The sequence below is a fragment of the Giraffa tippelskirchi genome, chromosome 3 (genome assembly GCF_054371585.1).
Source record: "Giraffa tippelskirchi isolate mGirTip1 chromosome 3, T2T-mGirTip1v1.2.pri, whole genome shotgun sequence".
Taxonomy (NCBI): domain Eukaryota; kingdom Metazoa; phylum Chordata; class Mammalia; order Artiodactyla; family Giraffidae; genus Giraffa; species Giraffa tippelskirchi.
This window is the reverse complement of record NC_137277.1, coordinates 33,553,856-33,572,899: the sequence shown is the minus strand read 5'-3', so window position 1 is coordinate 33,572,899 and position 19,044 is coordinate 33,553,856. Positions and strand designations below refer to the sequence as shown.

The 19,044-nt window shown below is 52.7% G+C and overlaps 1 protein-coding gene across 2 annotated transcripts in view; it reads right to left on the bottom strand.

Annotated features, from left to right (window-relative positions):
* LOC145541564 (myosin-3) overlaps nt 1–19,044 on the bottom strand; it is a 40,881-nt gene that overhangs the window by 5,765 nt on the left and 16,072 nt on the right. Inside the window, exons 2-31 of one of the 2 annotated variants that reach the window (XM_081578282.1) lie at nt 18,314–18,614; nt 14,700–14,815; nt 14,426–14,481; nt 13,587–13,798; nt 11,799–11,942; nt 11,053–11,209; nt 10,057–10,084; nt 9,611–9,719; nt 8,938–9,030; nt 8,226–8,289; nt 8,048–8,146; nt 7,172–7,275; nt 6,941–7,079; nt 6,434–6,552; nt 6,194–6,343; nt 5,510–5,680; nt 5,104–5,410; nt 4,926–4,996; nt 4,283–4,370; nt 4,080–4,197; nt 3,366–3,489; nt 3,141–3,277; nt 2,801–3,056; nt 2,245–2,487; nt 1,982–2,158; nt 1,728–1,873; nt 1,558–1,648; nt 782–1,171; nt 569–695; nt 59–177 (exon numbers count right to left, since the gene is read on the bottom strand). In XM_081578282.1, coding sequence (XP_081434408.1) covers nt 59–177; nt 569–695; nt 782–1,171; nt 1,558–1,648; nt 1,728–1,873; nt 1,982–2,158; nt 2,245–2,487; nt 2,801–3,056; nt 3,141–3,277; nt 3,366–3,489; nt 4,080–4,197; nt 4,283–4,370; nt 4,926–4,996; nt 5,104–5,410; nt 5,510–5,680; nt 6,194–6,343; nt 6,434–6,552; nt 6,941–7,079; nt 7,172–7,275; nt 8,048–8,146; nt 8,226–8,289; nt 8,938–9,030; nt 9,611–9,719; nt 10,057–10,084; nt 11,053–11,209; nt 11,799–11,942; nt 13,587–13,790 — 3,975 coding nt within the window. In that variant the 5' untranslated portion in view covers nt 13,791–13,798; nt 14,426–14,481; nt 14,700–14,815; nt 18,314–18,614. Of the gene's footprint in view, nt 1–58; nt 178–568; nt 696–781; nt 1,172–1,557; nt 1,649–1,727; nt 1,874–1,981; nt 2,159–2,244; nt 2,488–2,800; nt 3,057–3,140; nt 3,278–3,365; nt 3,490–4,079; nt 4,198–4,282; nt 4,371–4,925; nt 4,997–5,103; nt 5,411–5,509; nt 5,681–6,193; nt 6,344–6,433; nt 6,553–6,940; nt 7,080–7,171; nt 7,276–8,047; nt 8,147–8,225; nt 8,290–8,937; nt 9,031–9,610; nt 9,720–10,056; nt 10,085–11,052; nt 11,210–11,798; nt 11,943–13,586; nt 13,799–14,425; nt 14,482–14,596; nt 14,633–14,699; nt 14,816–15,124; nt 15,221–18,313; nt 18,615–19,044 lie in introns of those variants that run through there. The other variant, XM_081578281.1, reaches the window with a different exon arrangement.

The following is a 19,044-nucleotide window of genomic DNA, read 5'->3' as shown; positions in this document are numbered from 1 at the left end:
TCTGTCGGTGGTGTCCTGGAGATTAGGGAGGTAAGGGAGCGTTCCCTCAGCTACGTACCTTGCTCTCTTCCTCTAACTGCCTCTTGAGCTCTTCTATTTGCTGGGTAAATGCTTGCTTGCTTCTGGAAAGTTGCGATACTGTGCTCTCCTTTTCCTCCAACTGACGACTCAGCTCACCTGTGCCCAGAAAGAAAACATTTTTATTTCATCCATCTATTCATTCACTCACAGGTTGCTACTGTGTGTAAGGCACTGTGCTGAGATCTGGGGGTGAAGGCATGTGTCCATGACAAGAAAGCTGAGCGTACACCCTGGTGAGACCCTGCTGTAAACTCTAGAGGGTGCTCAAGGAGCAGGGGGTGTTCCGAGCCCCTCCTCACTCCTCTTTCGTTACTGAACTCTCAGTGTTCACCTCCTCCAGGGCACTCTGAATGGTCTTTCGTAGGTTATTCTGATTGCCTCTCTCCCAAAAATCTGCTTCCCTAGAAGTCCTCCCCAAACAAATCCTGCCTTTGGTTTTGACCTGCTGTCCGGGAGGCTCCGCCCCTCCCGTTCCCCGCTCGCTCACCAGCCTCTGTCTGCAGCCGGGACTTCTGGGTGCTCAGCTCGCTCAGGCTCCTCTGAATCTCCTCGTTCTTGCCCCGGGCCTCGCTTAGCTGGTCCTCCAGGGTGCGGCAGATCTTCTCCAGATTCGCCTGCAGGGTAGGGAAGGGGAGAGAGCGGAGTCGGTGCTCAGATGTGGAGGGCCACATCTCCCCCGCCCCGCCTCCCACCCCCGAACCTTAGACTTGGACACGCTCTCCACGTTGCTGCCCAGGTCGTCGAGCTCCAGCTTGAACTCGCTCTTCTCCTTCTCCAGCTTCTGCTTGACCCTCTGCAGGTTGTCGATCTGCTCCCCCAGCTCGGCCACACTGTCCGCGTGCTTCTTGCGAAGAGCGGCCACCATGGCCTCGTGCTGCAGGGTGGCCTCCTCCAGGTCACGGCGCAGCTTCAGGAACTCAGCCTCCCGCTTCTTGTTCAGCTCGATCTGGGTGGACGTGACGCCCCCCGCCTCCTCCAGCCGCTCGCTCAGCTCCTCCAGCTCCCGCGCATAGTCGCTGCGCTGCTTCTCTGTCTTGGCGCGGGTTGCCCTCTCGGCCTCGATCTCTTCTTCCAGCTCCTCGATCCGGGCCTGTGCGGGCAGGCCGTCCCCGGGAGAATCCTGACTCCCAGTGTCAAAAACAGGCTAATTTCCCCTCCCATTAGACCAGCCAAGTCTTGGGCTGCTCCCGGAGCAATCCCAACACTGCGAGTTTCCTGACATGAGTCTCTCCTGCCTCAACCTGGGCATTATCCTGCAGCGGCTGATAATGAATATCCTCCACTCTGACTACGGGTTGATATGAAATACTTCAATTACGTGTTTTGTTTAAATTGTGGAAAAACTGTTCATTGCTACTGTCAGCCTGGACAGAGACGAGGCCCACGGTCCTGCCCCTTGCACTGATAATGCACAGCAGACACGCAGGCTCACCGTGTGTGACGGAGTGTGAAAGCAAAGTCCCAAGCGCCCCCTACCTGTAGCTCTTTGATTTTCTTCTGAAACTGCAGGCCCAGAGTCTGCTCATCTTCCACTTTGCTTTGCAGTTGACAGTACTCAAAATCCTTCCTGTGAAGGGAAATGCAGAACGCATGAGGACCCGACACTCAGGCACTGGAATCCTGAGCACAGCAGTGTCAGGGCTCACTTCTTGAGCCGCTCATCCAGCTGCTGCTTGTCATTCTCCAGATCCAGGATGGACTCCTGGGCGAGCTTCAGGTCTCCCTCCAGCTTCCTTTTGTTCCTTTCCAGGTCTACACGGAGCTTCTTTTCTTGTTCCAGGGAGCTTTCCAGCTGCAAAAGGCACCATCTCCTTTTAAGAACAAATGCTTTGCACCATGGGTGTCCCAGGGGCTCTTCCTGCCCTGAACTCAGGCCTCCCAATTGGCATCCTTCACTCACATCATCCACCTGCTGTTCCAGTTTGCTCTTGATTTTGCTCAAAGAATTGACTTTGTCCTCTTCCGCTTGCAGGTCATCCAGGGTCTGCTGGTGGGCCTCCTGGAGGGCCTTCTTCTCTCTGGTTAACTTTGCAATGGTTTCATCCAACCCAGCGAGTTCTTCAGTGAGGTTTTTAACCTAAGAAGATGCCACAGGCAATTATAAGAAAAGATCAAGTTGGGTTTGTATTGACCATATCAGTGGAAAGACCCACAGGAGTGTACCTTATTCTCTGTGGCATGTTTCTCCTTCTCAACCTTGGCCAGTGTCAGCTCAAGGTCGTCTATGTCTTTCTTCAGTTCCGAACATTCGTCCTCCAGTTTCCTCTTCTTGGCCGTCAGCTCAGCATTCATCTCTTCCTCATCCTCGGCTCGCTCGGTCACCTCCTTGATCTTAGCCTCCAGCTGGAACTTGGCTTTGATCAGCTGATCACATCTTTCCTCTGCATCCAACAAGTTTTCACTTTCCTTTAAAAAAAAAAAATCATGATTTCCTTTAATGGTTTAAAGGTAAAGTTTGTGACATTCCAGTATTTTGTTGAATGAGTGAATTTGAACAAACTCCAGGAGATAGTGAAGGACAGAGGAGCCTGGCATGCTGCAATCCATGGGGTTGCAGAGAGTCGGATACAACTCAGCAACTGAACAATGACAAAGTATTTTGTTATAAATGGAATCCTTTATGAAATATACCCAGTAAAAAGCAAAATTCCCACCCAAAATCCAGTTTTCTTAGATAATCAAATCTAGGAGAAAATTTTTTAAATTTCTAGACACATACGGCTTGTACTTGCAGCTGCAGGTCATTCTTCTCTTGTACTAGAGTCACTAGTTTTTCCTCCAGTTCCTTCCTTTTTGCCTCGGACTTGGCCAGTTCATCCTTGGTTTTCTGGAACTCTTCCTTCATGGTAGCCATCTCCTTCTCCGTCTCTGCACTCTTGAGAAGGGGCTTGATTTTGAAAAAGAGTTTCATCCAGGGCCAGTGCTTGACGTTCATGAAGGCTCGGATGTTGTACTGGATGCAGAAGATGGACTCCCTGAAAGCAAAACATCAGTTATTTCTAAGAGAGATTCCACACTTCTCCCAAAGAGCTCAGATCTGAGCACAGACCCTGCTTGACCTTCTCTGCACCATCTTCTGGAATTCCACACGCATGAGGAACCCTCTGCACACGGCCTGCGTCCGTGTGATCAGCTTGGCCAGGCGGTCATCCCTCATTTCCTCCAGGGTTCCCAGCAAGCCAGCCTTGAAGAACACCTTGAGGGAAGATGGATGCTCTGGGTCAGTTTTCTGGAAGAGTCTGTCAGAGACCACAGGCCAGTGTCTGTTGGAACTGACACAGTACCTTGGTGTGTCCAAACTTGTACTGAGTGTGGTCAATGTCAATGGATGCCAGCAGCTTTTCACACGCCTTCTTACTGTCAATAAACTGCCCCTCAGGGATGGCACTGGCATTCAGCACTCGGTATCTGCCGTGTGGACACAGAAACATTGTAGGCTATTAGCAAAGACGCCAACTTTGGAAATCAGTTCAGGCCTCTCTTCCAAGAGGCAAGAAGGCCAAGGTCCTGAGAGGTAAGGAAACTCGCCCTTGGTCACAGGCCAAACAGTGGCCTGAAATCTAGGCCTCCCGACTCTTCTTTGCCATGTCCTTTTCTGCCATGTTGTGTATCAGAGAATGCCCTGAGAAAGTGTGGGAGAAAGAAGCATATATACCTTGACCAGACGGTGGTTAAGTCATTTTACATGGAGTCCACAGCTGTTCAGTAGTTTTCCCTCTCAAATTCTAGCATTTACACACCTCCTCAAGAAACAAATGGAACATTTCTATCACATATGCATGTTCAGTTGCTAAGTCATGTCCAACTCTTTGCAACACCATAGACTGCAGCCTGCCAGGCTCCTCTGTTCATGGAATTCTCCAGGCAAGAATACCGGAGTGGGTTGCCATGCCCTCCTCCAGGGGATCTTCCCAACCCAGGGATCAAACCCGGGTCTCCAGCATGGCCAGGCAGGTTCTTTACCACTGAGCCACCGGGGAAGCCCTCTTACTACGCACCTCTGTTTGAAGTCCCCGTAGAGGATCCTGTTGGGGAAGCCCTTTCTGCAGATGCGGATGCCCTCCAGCACCCCGTTACAGCGCAGTTGGTGCAGGACTAGGCTGTGCTCCATGGCACCTGAGAAGAGAAGCAACGTCAGCTTCACACAGACTCTCCTAAAACCTGACCTGAGCACCGCCTCCAGAGCCGGTGGGTGTCTCACCTGGGGTTTTGGTCTCGTTGGGAATTATACAGCGCACAAAGTGAGGGTGTGTTGTTCTTAAATTTGACATCAGCTTGTTCAGGTTTTCCTAAAAGAGAAAGATTCAATTTGACAGGGAGCCGACTGTAGGCTTTTACAAACCCAAGAGATACAGTGTAACAAAAAAAAGATATCTTAAACTTCTCATGAATTCTAATAAAGGTCTTATTTAACTCTTTTCAAAAGGTCTTTCAATAGTCCATTTGGCAAGAAGTGTAGGCAAGTAACTGATATGACAGTCTTTTGCTTCACAGTGAGCCAGAGACAGCCAAGTAGAGGACGCCTGCTGAGTTAACTCAGGGGAGCTATCCGGCTCTGCTGGGCGCCTGAGATGCTGCTGCCTTGCGTCCTTCAGGCAAGTCATAAAGTTCATGCGGAGGACTCGCCTCCCAGGCGACCCAGCCAGTTGCATGTAAGATGGTTAAATTCTGGTCCTCCATTTGTTAGCCCTCACCTACATATCATACCACCACTCTCCTAAGTGACAGTAACCAGATTAAGACCACATCACTATTCTTAAATAAACCAAGTTCAACATCTCTACGTTGCTCATTTTGAGATGACTTAAACCCATTACAAGCAAATAAACTTCTATCTTTCTTACCCTGAAAAGGGCAGAGACAGTTTGGAAGGAAGAACCCTTTTTCTTGGCAACTTTCTTCTTTCCGCTGTCAGCTGAAAGAAAAGATGGTGTGTGGTGTTAGCAGCCCTCCAGAGCTGTCTCCTTTGTGGGTTGAGGTGGGGAAGAAATGTGGATTCAAGGCAGCCTGGGAGTCTGTTACCGTCCGCGGTGGTGAAGGTGGCGTAGAGGTGCGCCAGGAGCCTGTTGGAGGACTTCTGGTACAGCCCGACCACCGTCTCGTTCAGGGGGTCCTTGTTCTTCTCCAGCCAGCCGGAGACACTGTAGTCCACGGTGCCCGCGTAGTGGATCAGGGAGAAGTGGGCCTCGGCTCTGCCCTTGACCACCTTGGGCTTCTGGAAGTTGGCAGACTTGCCCAGGTGCTGGTCATACAGCTTGTTCTTGAAGGAGGTGTCTGTGGCCTTGGGGAACATGCACTCCTCTTCCAGGATGGAGAAGATGCCCATAGGCTGGACCAAGGCAGAGTGCACACGGGCTGAGTGAGTGTGAGCTGCAGTGACAAGCACCAGGCCTGTGAGGGGCGGTTACTGAGCACACATGGCAGGTACCTTCTCGATGAGCTCGATGCAGGCGGCCAGGTCCATCCCGAAGTCGATGAACGTCCACTCGATGCCTTCCTTCTTGTACTCCTCCTGCTCCAGCACGAACATGTGGTGGTTGAAAAACTGTTGCAGTTTCTCGTTGGTGAAGTTGATGCACAGCTGCTCCAGGCTGTTATACTAACATCACAAACATAATGTCCCCACGGAAGGTTAGACTGCTTTCAAAGTCAAAGACCCACCAACCTTTCTCCTCCTCGTCTCTGGCTCCCAGCAGCTCAGCTACGCTTTCAGGTGTGGTCACACTCTTGGGCTCAGCTCACATCACATCTTAAGAGTTTTCTCCAGAACTCGAGCTAGTAGATACCTCTCTCTCTCCTAAGTCCATGGCCTGGGCCTCTCCTGGACCCTGACCACAGTTTGTCTTACCTATAGTTGGTCTTCTGTGTACTTACATACTTCTCGTCATCATCTATAAACTACAAGCTCACCTTTTATTCACCTGCAAGTCTTATACCTGGGAGACATTGACAGCATGCTCTAATGGATGTACATGCTTCTACCTGACCCAGCCTCCATCTAGTGTTCCTCCCAGATATGATACGGGGTGACAAGTGGCTGCCTGGACATCTTGCCTGTGATTCTGAGAACCAGACCCCCATACAAAGCCACCTGAATATAGGGAACGCAAACCTCGAAGATCTCAAAGCCTGCAATGTCCAGGACACCAATGAAGTGCTGTCTCGGCAGCTTGGTGTCCAGCTGCTGGTTGATGCGGGTGACCATCCACAGGAACAACTTCTCGTAGACGGATTTGGAAAGGGCATTCACGGCATGGTGCACCTGTGTCGGGGGGTTAGCACCTGTGTTGAGTCTGTGGGCAGTAGCCATTGGGTGCCTGCATCCCTTCCCAGCCTCATGGCAGTCACTTACCTGATCCACGGTCTGGCCCTTAGTAACATACTCATTCCCAACTTTCACTCTGGGGAAGCATAAAGCTTTCAGGAGGTCCGAAGAGTTCAGGCCCATCAGATAGGCTGTCTTGTCAGCCACTGGCAGGAAAGAAGGCCAGTTACAAGGGAAACCCCCAGATAACGGCAAAGCCAAAGAGCCCCTCTGAAAATTCTCCAGATGTTTCAAGGCTCAGCTTAGCTCGTCTCTGTGTGTTAACATTACATGTCTCTAAACTGCTCACCTGTGGGCGCTAAGTCACTCAGAGAATATGATAGACTTTGTGAAAAGGCAGCACTGGGTTCCAGAAAACCCTGGTCACTCCTCATTTTGTCTGAAGCAGGACCACTCGAGTGACTCAGCAGACAGGGCAGTAACCTGTCGGCATCTGAGCCCTGCAGAGGTTTATCTCTCCAGGGGGAGGAAGGATCGATCACTTTCAAGGGAGGCCCCCAGCTCTAGCGCACGGCCCAGCGGGTGACGTGGTACCTTCTGTGCCATCCGGCTCTGCCTGCTCCTCCCGCTGCTTCTGCTTGAACTTCATGTTTCCGTAGTGCATCACAGCACCTGTCAGCTTGTAGAGCCCAGACTTCTCCTCGGGGGTGAAGCCCAGGATGTCAATGGCACTCTGGCATTGCAGGAGAGCGCATCAGCTGGCTGACCTCAGTGATGGATCAGGAGCCCCCGCCACACACCCATCCTTCTCCCTGATCTACTTACATCTGTGGCCAGCAGCTCCTCGGCATCGTCAATGCTGGCCACCAGGATCTCGCCCTGGCTGATGAAGGGGTAGTCATAAGGGTTGGTTGTGATGAGCAGCAGCTCTGCAATGATGACCAGTTAGAGGGGGTCACATTGATGCAAAGGAAGCACCCCCCTCCCCCGCCCCAGGGCTAAACAGCCTCCCGTACTCAGGCTGTGGCTGAATATAAAGTCCAGGGAAGACTCTGCACCCACCCTGGCCACACAGGGTACAAACCCCAGAGAGAACATTTAAACCCTTTTGCTTTGTGTGCAGACACCACAGATCCATGTCGGTTGGGAAAGATTAATCAGGAAAACAGGCTGAGTGTGGGCCAGGACACAGAGAGCCACTGGAGGGAAGCCCAGATGGTTTGGTAGAATCGTCGTCTTTTCCAAAACCTGTTGAAAGCTGCAGCCTGTTTCCAGGATTGGGCCCCGAATGCTGAGCAGACAGAGCCAGAGAGCATAGAAGGGCACGGAACCCCTGTTAGGTGCCAAATGAAAAGCGGGGTGGACATCCACCAGCTGGCGGTTCCTCTGACTTGGCGTGGGCCTCACAGCATTTGGTGGAAGATTGGTTTTATGGCTGACCACAAGGGGGCATCAGAGGACCACTAAACGCTAAGTCACTGAGCCAGTTTCCATGAACCAGAGCTAAAGGCAATTGTGCCTCCTTCTTTTTCTGTCCATTGGATCGCATTGGATCACATTTCTCAAATTGGCACATCACTGTCAAAACAGCCACACCCCATTTCTAAAACAAATTTCCTCTGCGAGTAGGCACAACTCTCTTCGGTCCACTCACCTAAGCGCTGACATGCCCCAGACCAGCCCCTCTGGGGGCATCCTCACCTATGAGCTCGGGCTTCTTGTTGGAAAGAATCTGGTAGAAGATGTGGTAGCTTCTCTCAGCCTTCAGCTGGAAGGTCACTCTTGATTTTTCCAGCAGATCTAGGAATGCAAACACAGAAGTGTCTTCCAAACTGTTCCCCTGATGTCCCCAAACATCTGATCCTAGGAATCTACTTACATGTTTCAATATCTGCAGAGGCCAGCTTCCCTGTGGTACCAAAATGGATGCGGATGAACTTGCCCTGTCGGGTAAGGGAGACCAGGTAACCTGACTCCAGGTGTTCCTACCCACCTGGGGAGTGTGAACAGAGCCTTCTTCCCCAGGAACTTGCAGTTCAGTGTCCTTGCAGCCTCTCTCCCTGCTTTGCTGTGCCTCCTTCCTCCACCCTGCATCCACATGCCACCCCAGTCAGCAGAGTCATGTTCTGTGCAAGATGCAAATCAAACCATATCCCTTCCCTCTAACAGGATCCTGACTTCTGGAATGAAACCAGACCTTTCTCCTGGCCTGCCTGCTCCCAGGCTCCCAGTCCCTTCCCACTGCCCCTCCTTACCTCGCAGAGCCTGCCTCACTCCAGCCAGTCAGACCCCCTGGAGATCCCTTGACTCCACCAGTCCCCTCCCTGCCTCTGCAACTGTGTCCCTCCTCACCCTGTGGATCTCGGGTTCACAGGCCAGCGCCCCCCAGGAGGGCTCCCCTGCCGGCCCTGTCTAAAGGAGACCCGGCCCCCTTTACTGCCCCATCTTCTAGGGAACTGTCAGAGTGTCTTGTGGACTTGTTTCCTCCTCCTTTCATTATCCACCCCCAGGACTGCAGGTTCCTGGAAGCAGGGATCGTGCCTCCTCGCTGGCCTTGGAGGACACCCCAGCTTGACCCAGCACAGACTCACAAAGCGGGACGAGTTGTCGTTCCTCACGGTCTTGGCATTCCCGAAGGCCTCCAGTAGCGGGTTGGCGCTGATGATCTGGTCTTCCAGAGTTCCCTGGAGCAGGGAGTCAGGGCAGGAAGAGCCCCGTGTGAAGGTGAGCTCCGATGCTCCTCCTCCCCAGCTGACGCTGGTCCCTCCCCCGTCCCCTGCTTTCCAACCTAGGGCCCAAGCACATCATTAGCACGTCTCACTCAGAGCCCTGTCGCCATGTCGTGTTTGGCTCTGGTTGGGTATCTTGATATAAACCTCCTTTAACCCTTCAGCTCCTCCATTCTCCAGGTGGTGAGGTCACCTGTGTTCACATCATACTGCTGGGATATATTTGTTTTGAAAGGCAAGTGGACGCTACAGTTCTCTCCGGTGGTGTGTGTGACTCTGGTGTATGTCAGATTGACTTTTCTTAGCGGAGCCTTAGAGCTTATCTTCTTGGCAATCACAGGATCTGGTCCTGTGAGATCACCCATGCGCTGGGTCTTCTAGGAGAGCCGGCTGTCCTCTGAGATTTTCAACCCTGCCGGCACTCCTTCCCTAAGGAGGTGGGTATCACCCCCCACACATACCCTGTGCCTCCTCACTGTGAAGTTGAGAAAAGGGTTGGCAGCGGAAGTAGAGCCAGCCTGTCTCCTCTCCTTACCCTCATCTTGGAGTCCTTCTTCTTGGCGAGGTCTCCAGTCGCTGCAATTGTTGCAAAGTACTGGATGACCCTTTTGGTGTTCACAGTCTTTCCTGCCCCGGATTCTCCACTATTCAGAGCGATCGAAAGAGAGAGGAGGAGAAAAAGAGTCCTGTGAGTGTAAACAGCCTCCTAAGCCACATCAGATGTGAGATTCCCAACAAAGAGGAGACCACTCAGAGAGACAAGGGCCCTGGGAGACCCACACCACTGAACAGCCTGAAATGGGGGAACCCTGCTTCCTGAGGCCTCACACGCCTTCTGGCCTGTCCCCCGTCCATCTTTGCATCACAGACTTTGTTGTCTGTACTTTCTCACTAACAGAACAAAGCAAGTGGCATCTTCCCCTTCTGCACTGGGGACAAAGAGCCACAGCTGTGAAAACGCTCTACACCTTGGATACTTACGTGATCAGAATAGACTGGTTTTCACGATCTGCCAAAGGGAAAAATAAAATAGGGTTGATGGTATTATAAAAAGAACTTTCTCAACCTAAATGTCCATCTACAGAGGAGTGGATTAAGAAGATGTGGTACACACATACAATGGAATATTACTCAGTCATAAAAAGGAATGAAGTAATGCCATTTGCAGCAACATGAATGAACCTAAAAATTACCATACTAACTGAAGTAAGTCAGGCAGAAAGACAAATACCATATATCACTTACGTGTGGTTATATGATACAATTGAACCTAGTTAGAAACTAGAAACAGACTCACATAGAAAACAAACCTATGGTTACCAAAGGGGAAGGAGGGGTGGGGGAGAGAGAAATTAGGATTTGGGAATTAGCAGATACAAACTACTATATATAAAATAAATAAGGTCCTACTGTATAACACAGGGAACTGTATTCAATATCCTATAATAAACCATAATGGAAAAAAATCTGAATATATATATATCTGAATCACTCTGCTGTAAACCAGAAGTTAACACAACATTGTAAATCAATTATATTTCAATCAAAAATTTTTAATAAAAATAAGAAGAGCTTCCCAGTTCACATCTGCAGCAGTCAGAGTTCACTGCACAATGACTCTGCTTCGTCCTACATGGGAGCTCAAAGAGACTCCTCCTTGAAAATACGGCTCAGAGAGGTTAAGCCCCTGCTTACAGCCAGCCACTGGCTGCCCATCATTTTAGGTTGAACCATATGAAACTCTCAGTCTTTGTTTTGGGCCCACAAAAACGTCAGTTTCACATGAGGTAACCCATGCTTGCATTAAATCCAAGCATCTCACCCAGGCCTGCAAGGCCTTAAAATCTCTGGCCTCTTTTTTTTTAAGCACCTCCACCCAGTTGTGTGAACGTTGCACACTAGAGGGGCGGCTGATGCCGGACTTGCAGCCTCCCTGAGCCCTGCCTGCCTCTCCAGGCTTCCTCCTTGGAGACCCACCTGTGAGCATGAACTGATAGGCGTTGTCAGAGATGGAGAAGATGTGGGGTGGGGCCTCCTGGCGCTTCTTGCCCCGGTAGCCCTCCACAACCTCAGGGTTGTACACCGGCAGCCACTTGTAGGGGTTGACGGTGACGCAGAAGAGGCCCGAGTAGGTCTGTGGAAGCGTAAAATAGACATATTTATGTGCACATGGGTGTGTGCCTATAAAACCCTCCCCCTTTGTTATTTCACTTTTCTTTATGATAAACTTGTAAAAGAGGCAAGATATGATTTCTCTCTATGGATGAGGCAGCTGAGACTCGAGGGATGTAGTGATCATCCACAGCTGCTGGGTGACAGCACCAGGACCCAGCCTCAGCCCCACCCCTCCTCCAGTCCCCTCCTGGGCCCACTCATCTCTCACTTTCTCATCCTCCATCACTCTCATCCCCCTTTCTTCATTTCCCCTCTTTTGTTGAATGGCCTCAGTTCAGTTGCTCAGTCACGTCCGACTCTTTGACGTCCGACTCTTTGCGACCCCATGGACTGCAGCACACCGGGTGTCCCTGTCCATCACTAACTCCCAGAGTTTACCCAAACTCATGTCCATTGAGTCAGTGATGCCATCCAACAGCCTAGTCAAACACTAATCCTTCTAAAGCCCATCCCCCCATGAGCATCTCCACCCCACTCCCACCCCACCCAAGGCCCCCCAGATGAGGGGGGGACCCCTCGTCTGGGAGCCCCCAGATGAGGGCACTGACGTAGATCATCCAGGAGGTGTAGCGGTCCTTGAGGTTGTACAGCACGGCTGGCTCATTCAGGTGCGTCAGCATGGCCATGTCCTCGATCCGGTCGAACTTGGGGGGGTTCATTGCGTACACGTCCTCTGGCTTCACCACCAGGGTCTGCAAGGGAAGGGGTACGGTGCACACCTGGGCTTCTGTGTGCAGGAGTGTCTCCCACGCCCAGATCAGGAGGGGTCGCTGGAGGAAAGGCCCGTCTGACAGGGAGGGAGTCGGGGCTGGGGCTGCTCATGGTGGAGATGGAATGGGGTGCGGTTCTGATACTCGCGCTTTTGTTTTTTCCGTCTCCAGTGGCTTGAGGTGAGGGAAGGACGACAGAAAGGAGAGGAGGGTCTCAGCGGGATTAGGGGAGGAGGAGGCAGGCCCAGGAGCCAGCAGGAACCCCTCAACTGGGTCATGCTGGCTGGGCCAAAACCCGGTTCCAGAGGCTCACGGGTCTTTGCCATCTACTTAGAGGGCACAGCAGGTGGATGGCGTCCCCAAGGCAGGGACAGAGAGGAGGAGGTCGGTGGCATGGACCTCCAGGCCGGCAGCCTGTGTCATCCTGAGCTCCCTGAAAGCAGCTCCCAGCCCCCACCCTGCATCTCGCCCATTCAGCCCCACCTGCCTGAGCTGTGAAAGGGGACCCGCCCCACTGGCTTTCTGGGACTGGAGAACTACAGGCCGGAAGGAGCCACTGGGCAGAGCAGTGGTGACAGGCCTCTTCGTGCTCCCCTTGAGAGGAACAGACCCCTGGCCCAGTGCCTGGGGTGGGCGGGGGGGCGGCGTTGGAGGGCCCAGCATCGTGGCATGGAGCTCACCTTCCGCTCTCCTACCCTCCCCTTACCCCCTTCCTGACACCTCCTTTGCAGATGATGATTTTCCTGGCCCTGAGTCTGGGCCAGGTGGTGGAAACCTGCCTTCAAGCAGGGCTTCACTTAAACCATCCAGGCCACAGCCATCCAGTGAGGTGAGGGTCTGGACATCTTGGACTGTCCTCCACCAGGTCTAGCTTCTGTGCTCCCTGCAGCCTCGGAAGCCATTCCCCACTCCATCATCTGAAATGTACCGAGACCTGCCCTTGGGCTTCAGAGCTTGGAAGGTAGTTTCAGTGGGTGGTTTCCATGCTGTTTTCTTTCACATCCAACCCAATGATACTATTTCCTTTACTCCTCTTATTTAGATCCCCACCCCCATTTTTTTTAACATTTCTTAGAACATTTCCAGATTCTTCTGGTCTAAATTCCAGACAGTTTGGATGTCCTGTATTCCTCCCAGCATCCCCATGCTAGCCTGAGCAGAAAGGAATGGGCTACACTGCTCATCGCCTTCACAATATGGGGAGGCTGCTAGTTCAGTCAAGCTTGTGGTCCACTAGGGTCCCTGACCCGCTTTCCTTACTTCCTTACATACTATCACCAGAAGAATCAGGGGGAAACCTAGTTTCCCAAAGGAGAGTGCTCTGAAGGAGGTCATCCTCTTGGTGGACTCCCAACTCCACACCCTTGGGACACACAGGGCTGGTCCCCGCTGACCTAGAGTGACATGAACATCAACAAAAGCACTTGAACGTGAACTGCTTTGGCCAGCCGCAGGCAGGTGGTTCTCCCACCGTGCAGCCTGAGGCCAGTGTTCACTCTGCTTTCTCCAAGGACACCTGGGAGGCAGTCGCGTGTGGGGAGGGCCAGGTGCGGGGCAGCCACACAGACCGGGCAGCCAGGGGGGCAGACAGAGGCTGTGGCTCGCAGAGGGGGTGGGGGGGCTCACCCTGCTGTCTTCGGTCTCCACCGTGATCTTCCCGTCCTGGGTGCCCTTAATTCGCCCCTTGGCATACTCTTCCTTAGAGTCAACCACGAAGCAGTAGGTTTTGGCATCAAAGGGCTGGTTCTGAGCCTCGATCCGCTCCTTTTCTGACTTCCGGAGGAAGGGAGCGGCGATGCCGAACACTTCCATTTCGGTGTCGCTACTCATGGTGTTGGCTGGAGGATGCACCCACCAGGTCAGCCCCCAACCCCCGACTCCAGCCCTGCCCCTTGGGAGCCCTCCAAGATGGGCCCGGAGCATTTGATTTTTCCCATCCACCTGGGGAAAAATCAAATGCACACGTATTTACTGTGCCGACTCTGTGCAAAGGGCATGGAGTGGATGCCACCCAAGCTCCCCCATCCAGTGAGGCTCAGAGGCGTGAAGGAACCCGAGGGAGGGGGCAGCTCTTGGGACTGTTTCCTTTTCTGAAAAGCCCAGGCATTGCCAAGGGGAAATTTAAAAATAAACACCATCAGAAATAAACACCATTCTTCAAAGAGAGTGTGCTAAATGGCAAACAGCTAAGGAATTTGGGGACTGTTTTGATTCAAGGTGGCCAACTCCTCATATGAGGAAACTGGCTTGTGCTTCCTTCAGTTCTGTTCTGAGAACAGAGGTGGCATCTGACCTCAGCATCTGCCGAGACCCTCTCCCCAGCCTGCCCTGTCCTGGTCTAAGGTCCTCTCCAATCCATCCTGTCCTGGTCTAGGCTCCACGGGCTCTTGCCCTCCAGGCCACTGGAAGTGGGAGGACCTGGACCCTGGAGACTTCTGAACCAAGGGACCCAACCTGCTCCTCACCTGAGAGTCACACCCACAGGAGGACAGCAGACAACAGCAGCCGTGGGAAATCAGACCTGTGGTAAATATGCAAAAAGAAAGCTCAGGACACCCAAATGTGTAGTTCAGTTCTGAATTGGGTCGTCAATTAACCAAATAAGGGGAAAGGACTAATAACTTAAAAAGTCTTACCCTGGAGACAGGCTGGAAGAGCAGATGGGATGTGACCTACAAGTGATTCATAAAGGTAGTCAAAGCCCCCAGCTGCCCCCAAACCTGGCTCCCAGCAGCCCACTAACGCACCCTCCTCAGTCTGCATGCAGTGCCTCTCCTTGAGAACGAGGCAGGAAGGACAGAATCTCTGTTGAAAAGGCCTGTGGTTCCAGGCAAGGATCAGGCCCCCTCTGACTTCTGTGAACAGGGAGAAGTCTCAAATTGGCTGACCGACGCAAGCCAGTGGGGCCTTGAGAGCATGGACATCTGCTCACCAGGCGTACAGCACAGGTGGGGAGGAAGGTGAGGGTGGGGGGAGGTGACCCCACAGCCTCTGCACAGATCAGAGAGGAAGAGGGGGTCGTCAGGCCACACTGACAGGCCGAGGTCCGTGGGACATCCGGAGGGATGCTGCCCAAGGGGGCGCTCGAAGACAAAGTCAAGGGGAGCTCGGGGAGGAGGAAGTGGGGTGCGGGAGGTGGAGACCCAGCTCCACCTCTAACTAACCTCACCACAGCCAGGCAGGGCCGCACCAGGTGGTCCTCCGAGCCACACACGGAAGAGAGCCGTGCGGGGCGCCCAGACTCCACCGCCCACAGCAGCGCCAGGGGGCTGCCGCTGTGGCTTTTATAGCCTGTCCCCCCACCACTCACTCCTGCTCTATATTTGGAAAGGGAATGACCGATGCCACGAGCTGAGGGCCAGCTCCCTTCCTCACGTTTTTTTGCTGTTGCCAAGGGAGAGGTATATATAGAAATGAGCAGGATCCATAACCATTCTCCAGCTGGAGAAAGCTGGAAGTTTGAGATGCCTTTCTCTGAACCTGGGGCTGGGGCGTCTTCACTCAGTGTGAGGGGCGGCCTCGTGGGGGTCCTGCCTAAATGCCATCCTGCAGGTGCCACGTGCTTGGAAATCAGGGTGCATTCTGGGGACAGAAATCTTGTCCTGTGGGGAAAAGGAGTGAAACTTGAGGACAGAAAGACGAAAATCCTCTTGGCATTTTGGGCAAGACTTTTGTCACAACACAGGGTTGTGACAGAATTGTGTGATTATAAAACTTGTGCCAGGAATGACAACAACAATTATAATCTTCCTTCTTCTCCTTTCACTGTGTAACTTTCTGTCTCATTAGTATCATTGTTAATTTAATCCTTTCTTAAGCGCCAGTAGGACCAACAAGTAAATTAATGACAGGGAGCCACCCGGCCAGACAGTATCCACAGCAACAGCTGCTTAAGGACCTGTTGTTATTAAGATACATGACCAATTAGGAAAGACCAGCTGCTGGCCAGGGTGGGGGTTAGGGGGTGGCATGCCTGCAGAGAAACGGGGGGATGGGAGGAGAGGGTCCAGCAAGCGTGGCCCTTTCTAAATCAGGGTTGAAGGAACAAAGCCAGGAGACCAGAGGTACGGCTGAAGCTCGGCCCACTCCCGTTCGACTTTCTGTCTGCTGCTTTTCTCCCTACCTTTCCTGACAAGCCTTTGGGAGGGTGGTTGGTGGGCATCCCATTGTCATTAACTGTCAGCAGTTCCCCCTTGAGAGGAAGAGCCGCCCCTTCCCAACACACAGCACCCGCGGAAGTGGAAGAGGTGTGGGCGGGGATGGGGCAGCAGGGCTGCGGACTCCAAGATGCAGGGACATACAATAATCACCCACTGTATGCTGGCCCCAGTGCAGAGTACTTCAAGAGGGCACAAAAGGAAGAGAGATGCAGCCTTTACCTGTAATGGTTTCCAGGATAATGGTGGTTTTTGAGATTCAGGTGATTTTAAGTCAAAGCACACTTGATGAACCGCCTGCTCTGTGAGGGCCAGGCAGGCACATGGCTGCAGGGAAAAAAAACAGGAAGCCTGCCCCCCTCAGCCTGCCGTGGGCTCGCTGCATGTGCACCCCACCTCTCTGCTCCCGCTGGGCCGAGACCCCCATCCCTAGAGCCCCTCCTCATCCAAGACGACAGCCCAGTGCTCCTAAAGGGTCCGTCTGTGTCTGAAAGGGGGTGGTCTCCTTGAGGTCCCATCCTGCCTGCCCAATGACACATCAGAGTCCACGTCTCTGTCCACAGGCTGGCCTTCTCCTGGGGAGGCCTGGTCAGGACAGGTACGGGTCACCTGTGGAGCAGAGGTGGGCTGAGGAAGAGTGCGAGGGGCCCTGGCCACCTCTCAGGCATTGTGGGAGCAGGGCGGCCGAGGGGAGGGTGCTGCTGGGGGTTCCTGCCCTGCCCCCTGGGGCCGTGGTTGGGAAGGGGTCTGTGGGCAGCAGAGTAAGGCTCAGTCTGCTCTTTACGTCTTCTTGTCACCGGTTTACCTGTCTCTGTATAACCACCTCCACACCCACCTCCGGGAAACTGCAAGGGTGTTTCCCGCACAGGGTTTGAGTTCCTTGTAAAACAGTCCCAGGTCACGTTAATTGAGCCCAACGTGAGCTCTGAGATGCGCCCGGCCTCCTCCAGGTTTTCCAGGTCACGTAGCCTGTCTTCCTCTCTGCATCACACTCCTTCCTCAAGCAGGAAGAGTGTGTTCAGCTTGGAGGTCTCACAGGTGGCTGGCTGGTCAAGCTGCTTTTGCACAGGAGGAGCTGGGAGGCAGGAGGGGAAGAAGGCCTGCCCGAGGCCATAGGAGGAGGCTCAGAGTCAGGCAGAGAGCCCCGCTCTCTGGAAACCCCAAGGATGGAAGTGACAACAAAACCACGGCAGAGAAATTAGTTCTAAAACCAGGCATCAGGGATCAAAAGGTACGGCCATTTGGGGACTTCCCTGGTGGTCCATGGGTTAGGACTCTGAGCTTTCACTGCTGAGGGTGCAGGTACAATTCCTGGTCAGGGAACTAAGATCCTGCAAGCTGCACGGTGCAGCAAAAAAAAAAAAGCACAGCCATTTGGAAACTTACCTGTTGGAGGAAAGAACTGCATGGACAGCAGCAGCTGCAGGCTGTGGAATTTTGGAGTCAGATGGGCTGGGGTGTGAATCCCACAGCTCACCCTCTGATTCGCTGTGTGATGACAGGCATTGTGCCTAACTTCTCTGAGCCTCTGTTTTCTCATCTGTGATATGGGGGTGAGGGCTTCCCAGGGGGCTTAAAGAATCTGCCTGCCAATGCAGGAGCCATGGGTTTGATCCCTGGGTTGGGAAGATCCCCTGGAGGAGGAAATGGCAACCCACTCTAGTATTCTTGCCTGGAAAATTCCATGGACAGAGGAGCCCGGCAGGCCACAGTCCAGGGGTTCATAAAGAGTCGGACACGATTGAGCACAAAGTGGGGACAATACGGCTGCCTTGAAGACTGGTTATGTGCATTCAATAGGATAATAAAATGTCAGGTACACCCGGTGCTGTGTTTAGCATGTTGTAGATTTTACATTTTCTTTTCTATCTGAAGGTTTCCACATGTTACACACAGTACTACTGGTTATCTTGGTGTCGTTGAGTAGATCACATTAGATGTTTGTTTTATTGAGGTGAGCAGGGAGAAGGGACGTGTGTGTGTTTTAAAAGATTTCCATCCAAAGAGGGATAAATCTTAGAGAAGGAGCCTCGGGATGCTGAAACAGGCAGCTTTCAGGGCTAACTGGCCCTGCGGCTGGTGTGAACCCCTTCTCTGATCAGCATGGGACAGATGGCATAGCAGTGTATTATTAGCCAACTTTACGGGAACAGGAGGAGGCCTTGTTCCTCCGGCCATCACCCAGCGAGAACCAACCTGCACAGCCTGGATGGAGCACTGCATCTACTCCTGGGTGCGCTGGAAGAAAGTGTGCTGTGTCTCCAGAACGCAGGCAGCTCAGGAGGCGCTAACTGGAGAGCAAGCAGCTGAATCCCCTCCCTAGACGATGGCTTTCTCCTGAGTGGTTTTCCTCCACTCCTGTGTGATGTCTGCTCCACATATGGACACAGGGCGCCTTGGGATGGCACCCGGCCAGAGCAGGAAGTCAGCCTCGGGAGCAGATGCCTCTGGAGTCAAGTGCCTTCTCCATGTCTTGCTCGAGGGGGGTCAGGTGTCACTGGAAGCAGTGAGCTCAGTTATTCTAAGACCCTTCCCTGCCCCTGAGGTGAAGGGCAGGGGTCCTGAACCCTTGTCCAGAGCCCCAGGTGGAAATTAAAGCTGAGAGGGCCCATGATACTCCTTTAATTCAATTCAACAAACACCCACTTTCCCCACCTTTCCATTATGCACAATGTACAATGTCAAACATACGGAGAAGACAAAGCATGGCATTGAAGATCCCGGGTAACACTGCGGTTGGATTGGATGTCAAAGCCGTGCTACAAACCACCTCACTAACTATACGAGAGGAGTTTGGGGAATGGATGGTTCTAGAATTATGACATGAGCTAGAAGCTTGTGAAGTCCATCAGAGCAAACTGCTTGAAAATGTTAAACCTCAATCTGTAGGTGAAAGGATGTGCATGTATGCTCAGTCACTCAGTCAC